Source organism: Pseudophryne corroboree, chromosome 7 (genome assembly GCF_028390025.1).
Source record: "Pseudophryne corroboree isolate aPseCor3 chromosome 7, aPseCor3.hap2, whole genome shotgun sequence".
In the NCBI taxonomy this organism is placed as follows: domain Eukaryota; kingdom Metazoa; phylum Chordata; class Amphibia; order Anura; family Myobatrachidae; genus Pseudophryne; species Pseudophryne corroboree.
In genome coordinates, this window is record NC_086450.1 from 408,882,081 (window position 1) to 408,903,409 (window position 21,329).

The 21,329-nt window shown below is 45.6% G+C and overlaps 1 protein-coding gene across 8 annotated transcripts in view; it reads left to right on the plus strand.

The window, feature by feature from the left end:
- The window catches only part of LOC134945416 (ankyrin repeat and fibronectin type-III domain-containing protein 1-like), a 1,003,308-nt gene that overhangs the window by 911,525 nt on the left and 70,454 nt on the right, over positions 1-21,329 (plus strand). For all 8 annotated transcript variants that reach the window (XM_063934677.1, XM_063934674.1, XM_063934676.1 and 5 more), the window contains 10 exons: positions 5,963-6,164; positions 6,376-6,583; positions 8,542-8,736; positions 8,867-8,980; positions 10,142-10,239; positions 13,405-13,495; positions 14,532-14,639; positions 14,905-15,004; positions 17,844-17,976; positions 19,134-19,253. In XM_063934677.1, the coding sequence (XP_063790747.1) occupies positions 5,963-6,164; positions 6,376-6,583; positions 8,542-8,736; positions 8,867-8,980; positions 10,142-10,239; positions 13,405-13,495; positions 14,532-14,639; positions 14,905-15,004; positions 17,844-17,976; positions 19,134-19,253 (1,369 nt within the window). The remainder of the gene's footprint in view (positions 1-5,962; positions 6,165-6,375; positions 6,584-8,541; positions 8,737-8,866; positions 8,981-10,141; positions 10,240-13,404; positions 13,496-14,531; positions 14,640-14,904; positions 15,005-17,843; positions 17,977-19,133; positions 19,254-21,329) is intronic.

Sequence of the window (21,329 nt, forward strand, 5' to 3'; positions counted from 1 at the left end):
TAGGAGTTTAAGACTTGTCTATGTCGGAGTATATGCCAAATACGTTTTGTAGTCCATAATAAGGGGTTATTACTAGTGATGAGCGGGTTCGGTTCCTCGGAAACCGAACCCCCCCGAACTTCACCCATTTTACACGGGTCAGAGGCATACTCGGATTCTCCCGTATGGCTCGGTTAACCCGAGCGCGCCTGAACGTCATCATCCCGCTGTCGGATTCTCGCGAGATTCGGATTCTATATAAGCAGCCGCGCGTCGCCGCCATTTTCACTCGTGCATTGGAAATGTTAGGGAGAGGACGTGGCTGGCGTCCTCTCCGTTTATTAATGTTGATGCAAATATTTGTGCTTATTGCTTAATTGTGGGGACTGGGGAGCAGCTGTATTATATAGGAGGAGTACAGTGCAGAGTTTTGCTGACAGTGACCACCAGTATATGTTGTCTGCCTGAAAAACACTCCATATCTGTGCTCAGTGTGCTGCATATATCTGTGCTCACACTGTTTAATTGTGGGGACTGGGGAGCAGCTGTATTATATAGGAGGAGTACAGTGCAGAGTTTTGCTGACAGTGACCACCAGTATATGTTATCTGCCTGAAAAACACTCCATATCTGTGCTCAGTGTGCTGCATATATCTGTGCTCACACTGTTTAATTGTGGGGACTGGGGAGCAGCTGTATTATATAGGAGGAGTACAGTGCAGAGTTTTGCTGACAGTGACCACCAGTATACGTTGTCTGCCTGAAAAAAACACTCCATATCTGTGCTCAGTGTGCTGCATATATCTGTGCTCACACTGCTTTATTGTGGGGACTGGGGACCACCAGTATATTATATAGGAGGAGTACAGTGCAGAGTTTTGCTGACAGTGACCACCAGTATACGTTGTCTGCCTGAAAATCACTCCATATCTGTGCTCAGTGTGCTGCATATATCTGTGCTCACACTGCTTTATTGTGGGGACTGGGGACCAGCAGTATTATATAGGAGGAGTACAGTGCAGAGTTTTGCTGACAGTGACCACCAGTATACGTTGTCTGCCTGAAAAACACTCCATATCTGTGCTCAGTGTGCTGCATATATCTGTGCTCACACTGCTTTATTGTGGGGACTGGGGACCACCAGTATATTATATAGGAGGAGTACAGTGCAGAGTTTTGCTGACAGTGACCACCAGTATACGTTGTCTGCCTGAAAAACACTCCATATCTGTGCTCAGTGTGCTGCATATATCTGTGCTCACACTGCTTTATTGTGGGGACTGGGGACCACCAGTATATTATATAGGAGGAGTACAGTGCAGAGTTTTGCTGACCAGTGACCACCAGTATAAGTTGTCTGCCTGAAAAACACTCCATATCTGTGCTCAGTGTGCTGCATATATCTGTGCTCACACTGCTTTATTGTGGGGACTGGGGACCACCAGTATATTATATAGGAGGAGTACAGTGCAGAGTTTTGCTGACCAGTGACCACCAGTTTACGTTGTCTGCCTGAAAAACACTCCATATCTGTGCTCAGTGTGCTGCATATATCTGTGCTCACACTGCTTTATTGTGGGGACCGGGGACCACCAGTATATTATATAGGAGGAGTACAGTGCAGAGTTTTGCTGACAGTGACCACCAGTATATATAGCAGTACGTTACGGAAGGCCACTGCTCTACCTACCTCTGTGTCGTCAAGTATACTATCCATCTAGATTCTATACCTGTGGTGCATTTTAGTTTTGCAGTTTGCTGACAGTGACCACCAGTATATATAGCAGTACGGTACGGAAGGCCACTGCTCTACCTACCTCTGTGCCGTCAAGTATACTATCCATCCATACCTCTGGTGCATTTCAGTTGTGCGTAGTATATATAGTAGTAGGCCATTGCTATTGATACTGGCATATAATTCCACATATTAAAAAATGGAGAACAAAAATGTGGAGGTTAAAATAGGGAAAGATCAAGATCCACTTCCACCTCGTGCTGAAGCTGCTGCCACTAGTCATGGCCGAGACGATGAAATGCCATCAACGTCGTTGCCAAGGCCGATGCCCAATGTCATAGTAGAGAGCATGTAAAATCCAAAAAACAAAACTTCAGTAAAATGACCCAAAAATCAAAATTGAAAGCGTCTGATGAGAAGCGTAAACTAGCCAATATGCCATTTACGACACGGAGTGGCAAGGAACGGCTGAGGCCCTGGCCTATGTTCATGGCTAGTGGTTCAGATTCACATGAGGATGGAAGCACTCATCCTCTCGCTAGAAAACTGCAGTGCCACTCCTAGATGGGCCAGGTGTTTGTGTCGGCCACTTGTTTCGCTTAGCTTAGTCACACAGCTACCTCATTGCGCCTCTTTTTTTCTTTGCATCATGTGCTGTTTGGGGACTATTTTTTTGAAGTGCTATCCTGTCTGACACTGCAGTGCCACTCCTAGATGGGCCAGGTGTTTGTGTCGGCCACTTGTGTCGCTTAGCTTAGTCACACAGCGACCTTGGTGCGCCTCTTTTTTTCTTTGCATCATGTGCTGTTTGGGGACTATTTTTTTTGAAGTGCCATCCTGTCTGACACTGCAGTGCCACTCCTAGGTGGGCAGGTGTTTGTGTCGGCCACTTGGGTCGCTTAGCTTAGTCACACAGCTACCTCATTGTGCCTCTTTTTTTCTTTGCATCATGTGCTGTTTGGGGACTATTTTTTTGAAGTGCCATCCTGCCTGACACTGCAGTGCCACTCCTAGATGGGCCAGGTGTTTGTGTCGGCCACTTGTGTCGCTTAGCTTAGTCACACAGCTACCTTGGTGCGCCTCTTTTTTTCTTTGCATCATGTGCTGTTTGGGGACAATTTTTTTGAAGTGCCATCCTGCCTGACACTGCAGTGCCACTCCTAGATGGGCCAGGTGTTTGTGTCGGCCACTTGTGTCGCTTAGCTTAGCCATCCAGCGACCTCGGTGCAAATTTTAGGACTAAAAATAATATTGTGATGTGTGAGGTGTTCAGAATAGACTGAAAATGAGTGTAAATTATGGTTATTGAGGTTAATAATACTATGGGATCAAAATGACCCCCAAATTCTATGATTTAAGATGTTTTTGAGGGTTTTTTGTAAAAAAACACCCGAATCCAAAACACGCCCGAATCCGTCAAAAAAATTTCAGGGAGGTTTTGCCAAAACGCATCCGAATCCAAAACACGGCCGCGGAACCAAATCCAAAACCAAAACACAAAACCCGAAAAATTTCCGGTGCACATCACTAGTTATTACGTATATTGGGGCAGATGTATTAACCTGGAGAAGGCATAAGGAAGTGATAAACCAGTGATATGTGCAAGGTGATAAAGGCATCAGCCAATCAGATCCTAACTGTTAATTTACATATTGGAGCTGATTGGCTGGTGCCTTTATCACCTTGCACATATCACTGGTTTATCACTTCCTTATGCCTTCTCCAGGTTAATACATCTGCCCCATTGTCTTCTACTTCTCTATCATGTAGCTGCAGCAGTCCCGTCAAGTTGCAGTTAGTTAAAAACTGTTTTTCTAGAGAAGTGTTAACATATAGGTCAGTTTCAGACAACCAATCTTGCAGATATCTCAATATCGCCGCTTTATTATAATATAAAATATTAGGAAAAGTAATACCTCCATTGGCAACCAGTTGTTGCAATTTTATCATCCCTATTCGTGGTGTTTTAGCTCCCCAGATAAATTTTCTAAAGTGGGCGTTCAATGAACCAATATCCTTTTGAGATAAGAGAAGAGGCAAAGCCTGTAATATATACAACCATCTTGGAAATGTCACCATTTTAATGAGATTCGCTCTCCCCACATATGACAGCATCAAGTGTGCCTAACCCTCTAGCTCCCTTGCCGTATCCGTTAATACCGTAGAGATGTTCAATCTGTATAGCTCTGCCGGACGTTTGGGAAGGCGAATACCTAAGTAGTCAATGTATGATCTCGCCCACCTCACCGCAATCAGTTGTCCCCAATGCGGAGTGGTAATGCAGGGATGCAGACAAAGACCCACTGATTTAGCCAGATTAACTGTGAATCCTGAGATTTCACCAAATTCTTCCAGTTTCCCTAAAATTTTTTGTAGAGACATTTTTTGGATCGTCTATATATAATAATACATCGTCCGCAAAGGCCGATAGTTTCATTTCTACCCCACCCACCTTTATGCCCTTGAATTCCGTCCAAGATTGTAGAATGCGGAACAGAGGGTCTATACAGAGATTGAACAATAAGGGGGATAATGGGCATCCCTGGCGTGTTCCCCTAAACATGTGTATGTGGTCTCCCCTCACTCCATTAATTAATAAAGATGTTTTGGGTTGGGTATAAAAATATTTAATTAAATCAATAAAAATCGTGTCAAAACCTCTCCTGTCTAGTACCGCAAACAGATGTGGCCATGCCACAGAGTCAAAAGCTTTATTGGTATCTAGACTGAGTAGCATGCTATTAGGTTGCGATGCTTGGGTTCCCGCTACCACTGCCGCTATAGCCATTCTTATTGCCCTTACAGAATGTCGCCCCCTAACAAATCCAGTCTGATGACTGAAAAAGCCCTGTTTTTATCACGAAACCGCGTTATTATGGCTAATTGGATACCCTCCCCACCAAGTTAGAAAAGAAAAAGCACATGAGGGGAGTGGGCCCTGCTCGTGAGAGCTTACAAACCATCCACCCGCTGCTTATATATTTTACTATTTCACACGCTTGCAAATTGCTGAAATGTATTTGGGAGTAAGATGAGCGCAGACTGTCAGTTAGTTTATTTGAGAAATTATTACAGAATGTTCCCTGTGGAATTCTAGTGATTTGCCACTCTTTTGGGTAAATGTATGAAGCAGTGATAAAAATGGAGATGTGAGCCAGTGGAGAAGTTGCCCGTGGCAACCAATCAGCTGCTCTGTATAATATTATAGTATGCAAATTATAAATGTTCCGTCAATGCTGATTGGTTGCCATGGGAAACTTATCCACTGGCTCATTTCTCCACTGTTATCACTGCTTCATACATTTACCCCATGGTGTGCTGTCTGTGGCTATGTTCTACGCCGGAGACTGAATGTGTTGCCTACAACCATACATGGGGAGAGCAGTGTACACCCAGTGATATCTAAAGGGTAACTATGAGCAGAGCTAGCACTATTTTCATGTCATCAAACCTCTGTATCATCAACATCACGCCCTCCGAATTGGTCCCCATATAATTTCCCCTCCCAATCTCTTCCCATATCATCATATATCCCATCAATACCCCCCCAACCCTTTCACTTACCTGTGATCATACTGTACATTGGCATATCTGTAATGGATGCAGGGTGTGCGGTTTACGTGGAACCCTGGGTCCAGGAGTGCACACCCTGCATTGACATAATTTTACTTACCTCTCCAGAATCCCGAGTTGGTGCTGCAGCAACAGCAGAAATCCTCAGGAAAAAGGAGCAGTGGCAATTTTCACTGAGATTTGTGCATGGCAGTAGAAAAATCACCAGGAACATGGGCCGGACGCCATGTTTCCGAAGACCACCGCATAAGCGGTAGACACCCCATGTGGGTGCGAGGACAATTAGGATGCGAAGTGTACTCGCTGACACTGACATCTCATTTGAAATGCTCACAAAGCATGGTGGCGGTGTCTGACATTCAGCTGTGCCTGGGCAAACTCTGGACCCCATGTAGGCACACCTATGCCTTCACATATGTGTCAGCTGTCACTAATATACTGAAATAACCTCCGGTGCATGTGGAGACTGTTGCGCAGGGATGAGAAACTCGGTACTGGGCACTGCTACATGGACCAGTATCTCAGTCGCGTTGCTGAGCAGACACCTGCAAATCCTCAGCCACTTGTTAGTTTTCTCACCAGTCTGTCATGTATAATAAAGCAGCAGACACCAGAATGTTGGTACACGGTCCATGATATTAGACTCTCCTATCCTTTTATGTCTTTTTTGCTCAGGTCTTCCTCACCAAAAATGACGCAGCAGATGAGGGACCTTCAGCTGGCACAGACCAAGAAGCCGGCAGGGCCCTCTTCACCCAATGCTGCCAAGAGACTCTACAGAAACCTGTCTGGGAAGTTCCGGGTGAATTACACGTCGTTTGATGAAGGCAGTTTGGCAGCACGGAATGAAAAGGAGAGGCTACGGAAGTCATGCCTTGTATGTCTAGAACACATGACCCTGCTACTCCTAAACATCACTGCTAAGACCCTCATTAGCTGATCCTTTCATACTCTCCATGCACTTACCATGAGTGGTGATTTCTCTTTCATAGCTTCCATCACCATCGCTAACACAAGTTTGACCTATGAGATTGGCTTAAATTCCCAATGTGTACTATTAATAATGTTCTTTATTCATTTTATTGCAGTTTCAGGGTAATGCTGCTCTGTTTGACGCAGTTGAACTGCAAGATCTTGACCGGGTGCAAGAATTACTGAAGCAATACAGTGTGGAAGAGCTGGATCTCAACACCCCCAACAGTGAGGGCCTTCTTCCACTTGACATAGCGATCATGACCAACAATGCTCCAATAGCTAAGACATTGCTGCAAGCTGGGGCCAAGGAAAGTCCACACTGTGAGTAATATGGATGAAAGAGAATTAAGTTTCTGTACAACCAGTGCAAAGATTCAGGGCCGGATTAAGGGCCACGTGGGACTGGGGATGAAAATGGGCCTATACTGAGGAAGAGAGGAGCTGCGACTAGTGCTGTGTGGGTGTGACCAGTCCTGTGTGGGAGTGGCCAGAGCCATGTGGGCGTGTACATCCCCTACACTATAAGCACCACCGTCTGCCTAAATATACAAATTGCTGAATTCTGTGAGAAACTAGAACTACAATTAATACTCATGATTCATGTCTGACTGTGTGGACAGCTAGGCAGCTGGCCATCATCATACTGCCGTAATAATGGGCCTGTTTTTATGTTTTGGCCTGGAGCTGGAGCTCCCTCCGCCCCATTGTTTTACTGACCACATCGTTTATGGCCTAATTCACTCCTCACTGCAGGGCCGTTACTCGGGCTGTGTAAAAAGGGCAGCCGCCCAGGACATAGAGGGGGCTGCTGGGATGAAAATATTTTGGTTCATTTGGTCACAAGGCTTCTCGCCTAGGCTCTATCATTTCTAGCTACGCCTCTGCCTCATTGTTCATTGCTGTTGATGCCTACTGTCATCATTCTTATTTTTACACCATCATGCCTCCCAACATTCAAGTTTTCTTCTGTGTTCAAAAGGGGGCATGACCTCAGCAAAGGGGGTGTGGCTTCACGGAAATGTTGCAATCACAAGCCACGCCTCCCATTTCTGTCACTGTAGGGGCATGCCTAGCACTCTGTGAGCTGCTGGCATGCCCCCAGCCCCTCTGTCTCCTAGAAGCTGTGTGCATGTGAACAGCATCTATTCACCACTATTCTCCAGTAACAGGAGTCTACCATTTGCCCCCACCACGACCACGGTGGCCCGCTGGTGAGACAGCGGGACAATGCCCAAAAGATGGGACTGTCCCGTGAAAATAGAGACAGTTGGGAGGTATGCGGCATACAACATACTTTATATCGTTGTATGAAGATGGAATACAAACGCCTGGCTATAGGCCCTCATTCCGAGTTCGCTCACTAGCTGCTTTTAGCAGCATTGCACACGCTAGGCCGCCGCCCTCTGGGAGTGTATCTTAGCTTAGCAGAAGTGCGAACGAAAGATTAGCAGAATTGCTCGAAAATCTTTTCCTGCAGTTTCTGAGTAGCTCCAGACCTACTCCTATCTTGCGATGACTGCAGATTGTTTAGTTCCTGGTTTGACGTCACAAACACGCCCTGCGTTTGGCCAGCCACTCCCCCGTTTCTCCTGCCACTCCTGTGTTTTGGTCTGACACACCTGCGTTTTTTAGCACACTCCTGGAAAACGGTCAGTTTCCGCCCAGAAACACCCACTTCCTGTCAATCACTCACCGATCAGCAGAGCGACTGAAAAGCGTTGCTCGGCCCTGTGTAAAATTGCATATTTTGTGTGAAATTACTTGGCGCGTGCGCCCTGCGGCCCATACGCATGCGCAGATCAGCCGATTTTTAGCCTGATCGATATGCTGCGAAAAACGGCAGCGAGCGATCAACTGGGAATGAGGGCAATAGTTCGTAGATAAACTTGAAAAGGATGGTTTAGATAACGTATGTCTCTGCCATGTACCTGACACTAATGACTGTACTGTATACAGATTCTAGGGGGTAGATTTACTAAAGCTTCTAAAAATGAAATTACCAATTAAGAGTCTAATTATCATTTCTCTATAATATCCTAGAAAACAATTCTGATTGGTTGCTATGGGCAACACCTCCACTAGTCTGTTGTACAAGCTATAGTAAATCTTCAGTGTGGCCTTGTTACTCTTTAAAGTGCACATGTTGTCTAGACACAGCGGATGGCTTTCACATATATTTTTACTTAGTATCCTTTTCAGTGTTTCTTAAGCCAGGTCTGTTTTATAAAAAAAAAAAAATTGCATTCAATTTTAGCTTCAGACATTCTTTCTCTGTGTAGTTATGAGCTTGGAAAGCCGATCGCTCCATCTGTCCACGCTGGTCCGGGAGGCTGAGCAGAGGGTGAATGACCTTACGGCCCAAGTGGTAAACGAGGCTCCGAATGCAGATTGTTCCGAAAAAGAGAAACAGCTCAAGTCCTGGGAGTGGCGGTACCGGCTCTACAAGCGCATGAAGGCAGGGTTTGAGCATGCATGTAAGTCAAGTCTACTCAGCAACAAATTGATCTTACTTAGCCTGTGCCTGAGTGCGTCAGAGTGCAGCTATATGCCTGAGTCAGTTGTGGCAGACTAACGTGTAGATAATGAGCTCATTCTGCCTGACAGGTGCGCCGGATCATCCAACCAACGTTCGTCTGGCCGTAACCAGCAGCACAACACTGCAGGTGTCATTCCAGGAGCCCCTGAGCGTGAACTCTGCTGTCGTCACAAAATACAAAGGTAGCCATCAATAATGATTTCTAAAACCTTATTCTGCCATAATATTTAGTATTTTAGTATCTGTAACGTTACGTGGTTGCTAGGTGAATAATGGGCGCAATTGGTGAATGATTTTCTGACACTGGTTATTAAGATGATAAGGGCCAGGTACTAGGTACAGAGGAAGGGAAGCAGAGCGCATGTACTTGTATACTTGTTATGGGTACGGAACAGACGCTGGCACTGTGCCTGCGCATGTGTGGGCAAAGGTCCCTATTACTCCTGGCATTAAAACAAATAGAATATGGTGTATTAGGAAAGGTAGGAGACCTTACTTTGGCTTGGGTGCCATGTCAATAAGTTTGCCTAGTTTACATTAATAAGGGGCTTATTCAGAGTTGTTAGCAAACCAAAAAGTTAGCAATTGGGCAAAACCATATTGCAGTACAGGTGGGACAGATGTAACATGTGCAGAGAGAGTTAGATTTGGGTGGTGTGTGTTCAAACTGAAATCTAAATTGCAGTGTAAAAATAAAGCAGCCAGTATTTACCCAGCACAGAAACAATATAACCCACCCAAATAGGTCAAAAAAGTTGACACAATTTTTCATTGTTTTTTGATGCGTATGTCGAAATAGGTCGACATGGACACCATATAAGTGTACCGCGTCCCCTCGCGTGGCTCGCCATGGTTCGGGCATGGCGCCTCTTATGAACAAGTAGGTCTCGATGAAAAAAATCATGAAAAACTCAAGTCAACTTTTTGACCTGTTGACATTTTAATTGTCAATATTTTGACCTTGTCGGTATTTTGACCATCGGTCAATGGTTGTCGGTATTTTAATTGTAGGTAAATTGACTGCATCCCAATCTCCCTAGCATCAGTCTCCTCCTCAGGTCTGAATCCTGTCAGCATTTTCTTAAGACTTACATGTTTAATAGGCCTAATCCATATTTTCCTGAGTCCTTCTAAATCCAAATAATTTATATCTCATAAGCTTTCCTAACGTCCTACACTGTAAACTTTCACCAGCCGGGTCATCACTATCCATTCATTCATGTAAGTCACTATCTGTAATCACTCCCATTGCTCAACACTAACACCTATGACTGGCATTCAGCAAGCAATGCCTGGAATGAGAGTGAGTATTTAGATATATGTCTCTGTGTGTTATCATGCAGTGGAATGGAGCTTGTCATCGTCCTTCTCTCCGAATGTGGGGGAAGTGGTCATCGAAAATGTGAGGAACCTGCAGTTCAACATCCGAGGTCTTGTTTCAGTAAGTAACTATTAACCCAAATAAACCATTTGATGGATTTATTTTCCAAATTAATTGTTGTCGATTTTGTTGAGTTCAGGTCTGTATTAGATACTTGCTCAAACCTGGTTTTTCTTTAAACTGGATCTGGCAATTCTACATGTTCTAGGTCCCTATAGCAAAGCTACAGTGGAGGGCAATTAGCTGCCATCATTTTTCGGCCGATAAAAACAGCCTGATAAATACAACAATTTTTGACCAATGGTTATTATCGGGTGATCCAATTATAGACCTTTTTTATCGTCCGAAAAAAGAACCCACTATTCTGCGATAACACACGGGATCTGGGATAAATTCTCAATCCCAGGTGTAATCGTGACGATAAATGCCAGTTATTGGGACTAATTGGATAGCCCTTGGCAAACCTATTCGCAGGGGTAAATTACCGCTGCAAATAGGATACCCCCTTAGGTGGAAATTCAATTTTTTTTGCACTCCCATTACATATCATGCTTGTTGTGACCAAATACTCTGGGTTTAGCCATGTAAAGCGGCATGCTGCTGTAAAATGCAGTATGGGCGCCCAAATCCAGATGTTTCACGCATTTCCGACCGCACCCTCTGAAGGGCGCAAGCAGAAATGATGGGCACACGATCAGCATAAGAACTGAATAGCTCCTTCCTTTTTTGGGCACCTAAAAAAATAATTGAATTCCACAATTAAACCTCATCTCCCAGTATAGAGAAATGTGTTAGATATTCTGTTTTAATCACTGAACTGTGTTTTTCTGGCATTCAGCATGGGCCAGTGAATACAGAAACACGTTTCTTTATGTATTATGCAGTGAGGGCCTTCGGGGGGTAGCACTAAGTCATGCTCATTATAGCAGTTATAATAATCAGCACAAGCATATCCCCAGCAGAGCCGCCCTGTCTGATGAAGACGAGACAGTGGCAGAGCAGATGGGAAGTAGACGCTGCAGCAGGTGAATGGTGATTTACAAGTTGCTCTGCATGGGAAACAATTGCCAGTCCCTGCAAATACCGGTCAGTGTCTTTTCTTTACATAACTTCTACTACTATATTCCCTACTGGAGTCTTTGCTGCATTTCTCTTTGTGTGTCTCAATTAAAAAAAAAAAAAACATTTAAAAGGAAAAGTGTCTCAGACCAGGGTCTGTCTTGATTTGCAGACCCTTTACTCCCACTGCTTTATTGGCACCCCAGCCCCAATCCCCCCCTCAGGCATAGCTGCACTCATAATAAATCAAGACTTGGCCATCCGCCACCTACACAGATCAAAACGCTCTCACCAGCTCCATGGCTAATTGAAGAACAGGAGCTGTGACTCCACTCAGTCATCTTTTCCATCCCCATGGATCAGCCCCTACAGCTAACACGGTCACAGGCCTGTAAGGGTGGAGGGCTAAGCCGTTTTCTCTTTCTGGGAACTGCATGACAGCTGTCTGTGCGTCCTCCTCGCTCTCCGTCATCCAGCGTTACCCAAGACCTACAGCCCCGGCTGGGCACATGATATCTCCTTACACTATCATTACGTGGTATGTCATAGAATGAGGAGTGTGTAATCTACTGGCAAAATAATGCAGTGGAGATTAATACAAGAATAAGGAATCATTCAATGCAGAGGCCGGCACTGAAAGTTAATGCATACCCTGATTGCTCATGCATTCTGCATAGCAAATGTGTCCTGAGATTTCAATCCTAGTTATATACGAGTTCCTTAAACTCTACTATGTGCTGAGTCACAGACATTCATGATATTTGACTAATTTCCTGATAAAGCTCATGAGGTTGAAGATGGATGTGTGCAGGAAGTTATATAGAATGTGTTTGTTATAACTCAGTCATTCTAAGCGTCAGGTCACTTCCTGAGCGTCTGCCAGCCCTTAGATGATTACAGTCCTAAACATAATAGAGCCCAGCATTCTTCCAATAGTTGTTCCTTTAAATATTAATTGTACGCAGAGAACTTCTTGCTATTTTTAGTGGCTTGATAAATAAATGTATACGTGCTTGTGAATAAATATATATATATATATATATATATAAAATATTTATTTTAGTGTTGTTATTTTTTTTTTTAAATCTAAAGTCACACAAGTGCCATATGAAGCTCCATGCATATATACATAATTATGTAGAGACGGCCTAATTCAGTAATGTATACAAACGCCGCATCATGACTGACATAGGGTGGGGAAGGGGCGGGCACAGCCAGCATATCAGAGAAAAGGGGCGTGTCAAGTCCACTGACTGTATCCTTGGACGCAGCTTCACGCGGCCCAGCAGCATAACAGTACCGGCCATCCTGAGTGATTTGAGGGTCACTAAGATGGCCAATGTTGACGCAGATGATCCGATGCTGCCTTTTTGGTTGCAGCAGCAGATCAGATAAGCCAGCAGGAGGCATCTATGTACACAAGACGCCACCTGCGGCACTAGCATGCATCATCTCTGAATCAGGCTCAAAAGTGAGATGGCCCTGCTCATGAGAGCTACAACTACGGTGGGGCTCTGGGTGGGTGCATAGAGGGTGAGGAGAAGACTTGGGGAGTGCAAAGGCTGTGGATTAGAGCGAGGGGTGGAAGGCTTCAATGAAGAAACAATTTGTAAGGGCAAGTTTGAAGGCTGGAGGCAAATCTGATTTGGTGTAGGAGGGCTTTCCATAGGTACTATAGGAAGTGGCAGGAGATAGGTGTGAGGTAGGCAGTAGAGTTAAGGACAGGGTGAAGAGGGTCAGGGCAGGAGATGTGTAGGTCAGAGTGGCCTAGGTTACAGTAGTCAAGGTGAGAGATAAGGAGAACTTGAATAACAATTTTGGTAACATACTGTAGAAAGGGTCGGATCTTGGAATATTATAACTGGCAATATTGGTATAGAGACTGGATGAGGGGGTGAGGGAAGAGCTGAGTGCAGTATGACTCCCAGGCAACGGAAAACTGAAGAGAAGGAGATGTTATCAATAGATAGTGGTGTTGCCCATAGCAACCAATCGCATGGTAAACTTTGGGAAATGAAAGCAAATATTTGATTGGTTGCTATGCAAAACCCCCAAACTTTTATCTTTGAAGCATTTTTCAGAAATCTCCCCTATTGTGTGTATGTACACATGTTATACACCTTAACCATGCACCTGACTAAAGTGTACACTGTTGTTTCATTTTAGGGCACAAGGTACTATGTTCAAGTTTCAGCATACAATATGAAAGGATGGGGACCCCCAGAAACGTCACTTCCAGCTTTTGCAATCCCATCTAGTAAGTATATACTTGCTGACACATTACTGGTGTCTCTGATACAAGCCAAAAAATATGCAAAATATGCTTATATAAAGTGCAGATAACCAGCATGTGTTACATAAATGCACATCTACAATCAAAATCTTTGGCATGTGGGGGACGCCGAAGGCAGGTGGATACCCCTCATGTTTAGGGTCGCAGCAACTGCGTGTGATGTCACGCAGTCGCTGCAGACCGCCCCGCAAATGGTCCGGACACGCCTGCGTTGTGCAGACCGCACCAACCAGGCGGCTCCGACACGCCACGCGACCGCCTCTGCCGTTGCATCTCACTGTGGGGGTCATTCCGAGTTGATAGCTAGCTGCCGTTGTTCGCAGCGCAGCGATCAGGCTAAAAATCAGCATTTCTGCGCATGCGTATGGCGCGCAGTGCGCACGCGCGACGTACTTTCACAAAAGCCGATGCAGTTTCACACAAGGTCTAACGACGCTTTTCAGTCGCACTGCTGATCGGTGAGTGATTGACAGGAATGGGGCGTTTCTGGGAGGTAACTGACGTTTTCCGGGAGTGTGCTGAAAAACGCAGGCGTGTCAGATACAAACGCAGGCATGCCTGGGGAAACGGGGGAGTGGCTGGCTGAACGCAGGGCGTGTTTGTGACGTCAAAACAGGAACTAAACAGTCTGAAATGATGGCAAGGTAGGAGTTAGGCTCGAGCTACTCTGAAACTGCACAATCTTTTTTTGTAGCAGCGCTGCGATCCTTTCGTTCGCACTTCTGCTAAGCTAAGATACACTCCCAGAGGGCGGCGGCTTAGCATTTGCACTGCTGCTAAGAGCAGCTAGCGAGCGATCAACTCGGAATGAAGGCCTGTGTGCACCCGCTTCACTGGGCTTCAGCCTGCGTACACTGGCGCTGCAGCGACCAGGTCTGAATTAGGCTCACAGGCTCATCTTAGGGGTGAGAAAAGCCACAATGGCGATGGAGTTAATGGATTAGTATGTAAATGTATAATACATTTAATATACAAACTAAATGTCATTGATTTACTCCAGACTGGCGTGAGTATGATGGTCGGGCACCAAGAAGACGAGGTCAAGCCGAAGCCCTGGATCTTCTGCTGAACCAGGTGAAGACAGGTCACCAGCACTGTGTGTGTCATGGTGAGTCATACAGTGCGCTCCTAGCGTTCAGTGACCATAGGATGAGTGTTATTGGTGCTCTCTCACTGTCACACGTCAACTGATAAGACTGCTTATAACACAGTCTCATTGGGACAGTTTGTAGGCACCTGCGCTCCAACACAGTACATATTCATTAGCATAAACAGGTGTGTGCTGGTTCTGTCCCCTGCTGTAGATGTCCACTAAAATTGCATGCATGTTCCGTGATGTGTAGAGATCGAGTTTGGTTGTTCTTCCGTTCCAGAACCATTCAAGAACCAGCCTCAGAGCAGAAAACATTCAGTTTCCAAGAGCCTGAAACATCTCTTTCATCCAAGCAGCAAGTTTCTGAAAGGCCTCAAGAGGTACAAGGAACTGAGCAGAGGAATGTCAGCCCGGGCCCACTGCCTGTTTGATGGTGGCTGAATCCGTGCTGATTGGTCTGGGCGTCTACTGCAGAAAGTTATCACAAGCTGTAACCTCAGTCATGAAAACACTGGGTTGAGTAAAATAGAGATATTTCCCCAGTGCAGTGTAAAACAATGTATACTTTTCAGTGTCATTAGCTGATGATTCATGTATACAATATTCATTCTTTCAATACATATTCCTTTAGCGAGCTACAGTACACTGGACTAATGTATCAAACCTTCTAAGGTGGTGAGAAGTGATCAAGTGCAGAAGTTGCCCATGGAACAATCAGCTTATAGCTAGCTTTTCTTCAAAATGCTAACTAGAAGCTGATTGGTTGCTATGGGCAGGGCCAGACTGCCCATCTGGCAATTGTGGCATATGCCAGAAGGGGCGATGGGCAGGTGGGCCGGTTCGGCCATACAGAGAGCCAGGAAAGCCGCGAGCAGCGCAGCCTCCGGCTCCCTGATCAGTGAGTTTGCATGGTAATGAGGGTGTGCTGCAAGTCCACAACCCCTGACTCGCGGCACGCCCCTGTGCGTCATGTCTGCGTGCGCCCCCGGGACGTCCGTTACTCATGTGCGTCATCTCCGCGCTACCCCCTCCCCCCCCCCCCTCCCGGGACTTGTGCGCGCCCCTGCGTACGTCACACATGCCAGGGCCAATTCGGAGCCCCAGTCCATACCTCCCAACATGACCCTCTCCAGGAGGGACAGAATGCTCTGCTCCTGGACTTCCCTCTTACTGTATTATTGCCATCACCTGTAGTGAAACACCTTTCTTATCCATTAACCTGTTCAACACAGGTGCCGGCAATCATAAATTAAGAGGGAAGTCCAGAAGCAGAGCATTGTGTCCCTCCTGGAGAGGGTCATGTTGGGAGGTATGCCAGTACGTCCCTGGCTATGGGCATCTTCTTTAGGAGGCTTGATACATTTGCCCCTAGGACCTGTTGGATATCTCCACACATGACAGGTGACATCACTTTAGAAACAGGTTTAAAAAGGTAACAAGATCCTTAGATCAAAAAGAAGCAAATGTGCCTGAGCGCTGTAAAACATTGACACTGAAATTACACAGCTCACAGACACATCGGGGCTCTTCCACAGTTGGACGCATTTGTACTTCAGAAAAGACACACTACAAACACAGCGTATAGCACTTGCATGTGCATTGAGATTGATGCTTCTCAAGATGAGTTTACAGTACCTCAACATAGCACTAGTTGGTCCAAAGATAGGTCAGGAGCACAAGTGTATATACTTAAGCTTAAGGATAATGCATAGTTGTTAGTAAATGCTAGTCACATTACCCTATTTGTACACAATATAATGCAGTGTCATTTAATAATGTTATTTACAAAAGATAGACTAGTTGCATTTCCTTTATAAAATGTAGCTAAATAAAAACATCACATCATCTGCTTACGCCTTTAACCTCTAATCATTTTTTGCAAAAATACCTCAGAATTTTATTTTATTTTTATGATTGAAAGTGGTTAAAAACATCTATTTAAAATGTATCCAACAAGATTTTATAAAAAAAATATATATTTTTTTCTTTTTAAAAATATTGATCTTGAAACAATCGGTGACCAACATATTGGTCCATTGTAACATGGTGGCCTTTGCATTTCCCCGGTGGCTGTTCCTATCTGCAGCTGCCAGGCATACACTGGAAGTATGCGGAAAGCTTTAGCTACATTTCCCCGGCGGTTGCTCCTTTCTGCAGCTGTGGGGTGCGGGGTGCCCAGTCAGCAGTGATTGGCTGCGCAGCAGGCACTGAGGGGGAGGGTACAAGTAAGCAGAGTGGCTGGGAGGTCCCTCTGAGAGTGCCAGCTGCTGGAAGATTCTCTTCGAGCAGCTGCACAGTGGGTGTTTCTGAGTGGTCGCATTCGATGTGACCATGTCAGGGAAAAGCCCAGCCTGGTGTGGTCGCATTTGATACGACCACACCAGGCAAGTGGTTACAATTTAAACAGGAAGCTCCTTTCCTGCAGCAGCCCAATTACAAATGGCAAGTAATTTATTACTTTAACCATTAATTGTAACCAGCTGGATGGGTCAAAATCTCACCAACCAATCAGAAGTGACTGATAGTCATCATCATTGCATATTGATGCCCCAGCTCTCCAGGATATGACTCCTGACTCGTAACTGAGGAAGAGCCAACAGGTAATTGTGCTGCAATTCTGCAAACATGACTTTACTATATTTGACTTGTTTACCCCTTTTCCAACTCACCAGGGGTAAGGGGACAACAAATCAATGATATGTAAAATGATATGTGGAATGGAAATATGCATACACATTTTTGGTGAGCATTCATAGTATGGAAAATTCCTGTACATTCAACTGTAAATGATCCCAGTTATGTATGTAATTATATACAAACTGGCAACAATAAATCAGGGCAAATGGCGTAACTCTCACTCCCAAATTGCAGGGGACACACTGTTCCCTCTCCAGTATAATATGGTGGACGTGCTACATGGTTAGAGGTGAACACAAGGATCGGTGTACTGTGGGCTGGCGCTCACCTATACACACACTAACGCTGTACATAATGACACACACACAGCTTGCGATATGTCCCAGGAATGTATCATTGGATTTGATTGCCTAGCAAAGCAAGAAAACAGAAATTTGTTATTACAGTATTATTATTTATCTGGGTATGTCTGCATAGTACACATACAGCTGTTTTACTACAGTATTACATTCAGAGTATTTGTTCTCGTTACATGCTGTAAGTGCTTCTACGCCAAACTAAATTGTCCATTGATGTTTACAGGGGCCTCTACCTTGCCTCAATATTCTATAAGGATGACAACATCCTAGTAACTCATGAGGACCAGATTCCGGTGGTAGAGATAGATGACTCCTACTCCTGTCTCCTGATGCAGGATTTCCTGTGGTTCACTAAGGTAAGATCTGCTATCCACTTCCAGCTGACTGCACCCGTGTACAATAAGTATTTAATTATCAGGTGGTTTCTGGATAAACTAAGCCACAGATTCTTTCATGTTTTCCAGGTCTCCTCACAGAATTACAAGTGAAATAATTAGTACCACCTGTGAACATTTTAAAATGTGTCAGTGAGTAATGACTACACCTGCGCACCTGCTGGGTGAGCTGGAAAACATGAACTATGTGGGGTCCTGATACTGAGGGGGAGATGTATTATCGCGGCACATTTTGTCTGCCGAATCAGGGGAGTGAAAGCTCCCCCTTCCGGTGTTCTCCGCCTGAGCCCACAGCGCATCAGCTTAGTGATGACGCTCTGTGTTTCTCCCCTGGCCATGCGCGAGATCTCGTTACTGTTGCGAGGTCTCCTGTGTAGGCCGGAGCCGGCAGCTGCCACAGCTGTGGTGTATGGGGCAACAACACCTCCAGCTGTCAAAATCGATAGCTGCAGGTGTTGGAACGGTCAATTCCACTGAGCGCTCATACATTGCCCTGCATATCGGTGTGCTCTCTTGTAGATAGCAGCGGCGATAGACAGAGACGCTGTATGACGGCACAATGTATCGTTACATGCTGCATGGTACAACGGTGCATCTGCCGTGGAATGTTTCCATTAGACGTGCAGCACATCCAGTGGGCAATGTGACCACCCAATTCATCAAACTGTAATCGCAAAATCGTCAATATATCATATAGTGTGTATCCAACTATAGGGTTGGATCTGATTTTGTACTCTGCGGGTTGTACGGTACAAAGTGGTAGACGTTGTGAGATTGCCTACAACAGTCTGCAATGTAGCTCATTCACAAGGGTCTCATAATCTAGAACACAGGTTCTCAAACTCGGTCCTCAGGACCCACACAGTGCATGTTTTGCAGGTCTCCTCACAGAATAACGAGTGACATAATTAGCTCCACCTGTGGACCTTTTAAAATGTGTTTGTGAATAATTAATACACCTGTGCACCTGCTGAGTGAACTGCAAAACATGCACTGTGTGGGGTCCTGAGGACCGAGTTTGAGAACCACTGATCTAGAATATGCCACTTGTTCCTCTTTAAAGGAACTCTTGGGCTTTTGGGTTCTAATCTCTTTCTGTTTTGTATGTCACATGTCAGGTATCGTGCATGTGGGACGAGATCCTATGGCTACGACAATGTGTCACGGTGTCACAATCCTCCTGTTCCTGTATTCTGCAAACCCGCTTTAAGATGCTGCTAGCTGTGTCCCAAATGCAGGTATGCCCTGTGATTCCTCTGGACACGTTCTAATGCAATGTTCATATTGTTGTCAATGTAACGATCATCTAAAGCAGCTGTATCAATTATAATTATCCTATTTACCTAGAGTTACTGTGTGTCCTGCATCTTGTCACTCTAAGGGGTAAATTTATTAAAGCTTCTAGAACAAAGAATTGGTGATGTTGCCCATAGCAACCAATCAGATGCCTATCATTTTCTAAAAGGCAATAGAGAAATGATAGAAAGCATCTGATTGGTTGCTATGGGCAATATCATCAATTCTCTGTTTTAAAACCTTAAGTAGTGTTTTAACTAATATCGATAATCCAGGCCAAAGCTAGGTTACTAAGTACCCTAGGAAAAGCTTCAGACAGGCTGTGGACATAACATGGCAGTCTGATGGGCAACTCCCTCAACATCTATTTTGCCTGTAAATTCTGCTTGTCCCAATGTTATGTGTACACTGATCCATCTTCACGCTTCTTCTGCTGTTCCCTCTGCACGCTTCTTCTGCTGTTCCCTCTGCACGCTTCTTCTGCTGTTCCGTCTGCACGCTTCTTCTGCTGTTCCCTCTGCACGCTTCTTCTGCTGTTCCCTCTGCACACTTCTATTGTTCCCTCTGCACGCTTCTTCTGCTGTTCCCCCTGCACGCTTCTTCTGCTGTTCCCTCTGCACGTCATTTTGCTGTTCCCTCTGCACGCCTCTTCTGCTGTTCCCTCTGCACGCTTCTTCTGTTATTCCCTCTGCACGCTTCTTCTGTTATTTCCTCTGCACACTTCTGCTGTTCCCTCTGCACACTTCTGCTGGTCCCTCTGCACACTTCTTCTACTGTTCCCTCTGCACACTTCTTCTACTGTTCCCTCTGCACGCTTCTTCTGCTGTTCCCTCTGCACGCTTCTTCTGCTTATCCCTCTGTACACGTCTTCTGCTGTTCCCTCTGCACGCCTCTTCTGCTGTTCCCTCTGCACGCCTCTTCTGCTGTTCCCTCTGCACGCCTCTTCTGCTGTTCCCTCTGCACGCTTCATCTGCTGTTCCCTCTGTATGCTTCTTCTGCTGTTCCCTCTGCACTGTTCCTCTGCTGTTTGCTCTGCACTACTTCTGCTGTTTGCTCTGCACGCTTCTTCTTCTGTTCCCTCTGCAAGCTTCTGCTGTTTACTCTGCACGTTTCTGTTGTTCCGTTTCCATGCCTCTTCTGTTGTTCCCTCTGCACGCTTCTTCTGTTGTTCCCTCTGCACGCTTCTTGTGTTATTCCCTCTGCACACTTCTGCTGTTCCTTCTGCACACTTCTTCTGCTGTTCCCTCTGCACGCTTCTTCTGCTGTTTCCTCTGCACGCTTGTTCTGCTTATCCCTCTGTACAAGTCTTCTGCTGTTCCCTCTGCACGCCTCTTCTGCTGTTCCCTCTGCACGCTTCTTCTGCTGTTCCCTCTGCACGGTTCCTCTGCTGTTCCCTCTGCACACTACTTCTGCTGTTTGCTCTGCACGCTTCTTCTTCTGTTCCCTCTGCAAGCTTCTGCTGTTTACTCTGCACGTTTCAGTTGTTCCGTTTCCATGCCTCTTCTGCTGTTCCCTCTGCACGCTTCTTCTGCTGTTCCCTCTGCACATCTCTTCTGTTGTTCCCTCTGCACTCTTCTGCTGTTCCCTCTGCACTCTTCTGCTGTTCCCTCTGCACGCGTCTTCTGCTATTCCCTTTCCACGCCTCTTCTGCTGTTCTCCCTGCACGCCTCTTCTGCTGTTCCTCTGCAAGCCTCTTCTGCTGTTCCCTATGCACGCTTTTTCTGCTGTTCCCTCTGCACGCTTCTTCTGCTGCTCCCTACTGTTCCCTCTGCATGATTCTTTTGCTGTTCCCTCTGCACACTGCTTCTGCTGTTCGCTTTGCACGCTTCTTCTGCTGTTCCCTCTGCACGCCATTTCTGCTGTTCCCTCTGCGCACCTCTTCTGCTGTTCCCTCTGCACGCTTCTTTTGTTGTTCCCTCTGCACGCTTCTTCTGTTATTCCCTCTGCACACTTCTGCTGTTACCTCTGCATACTTCTTCTACTGTTCCCTCTGCACGCCTCTGCTGCTGTTCCCTATG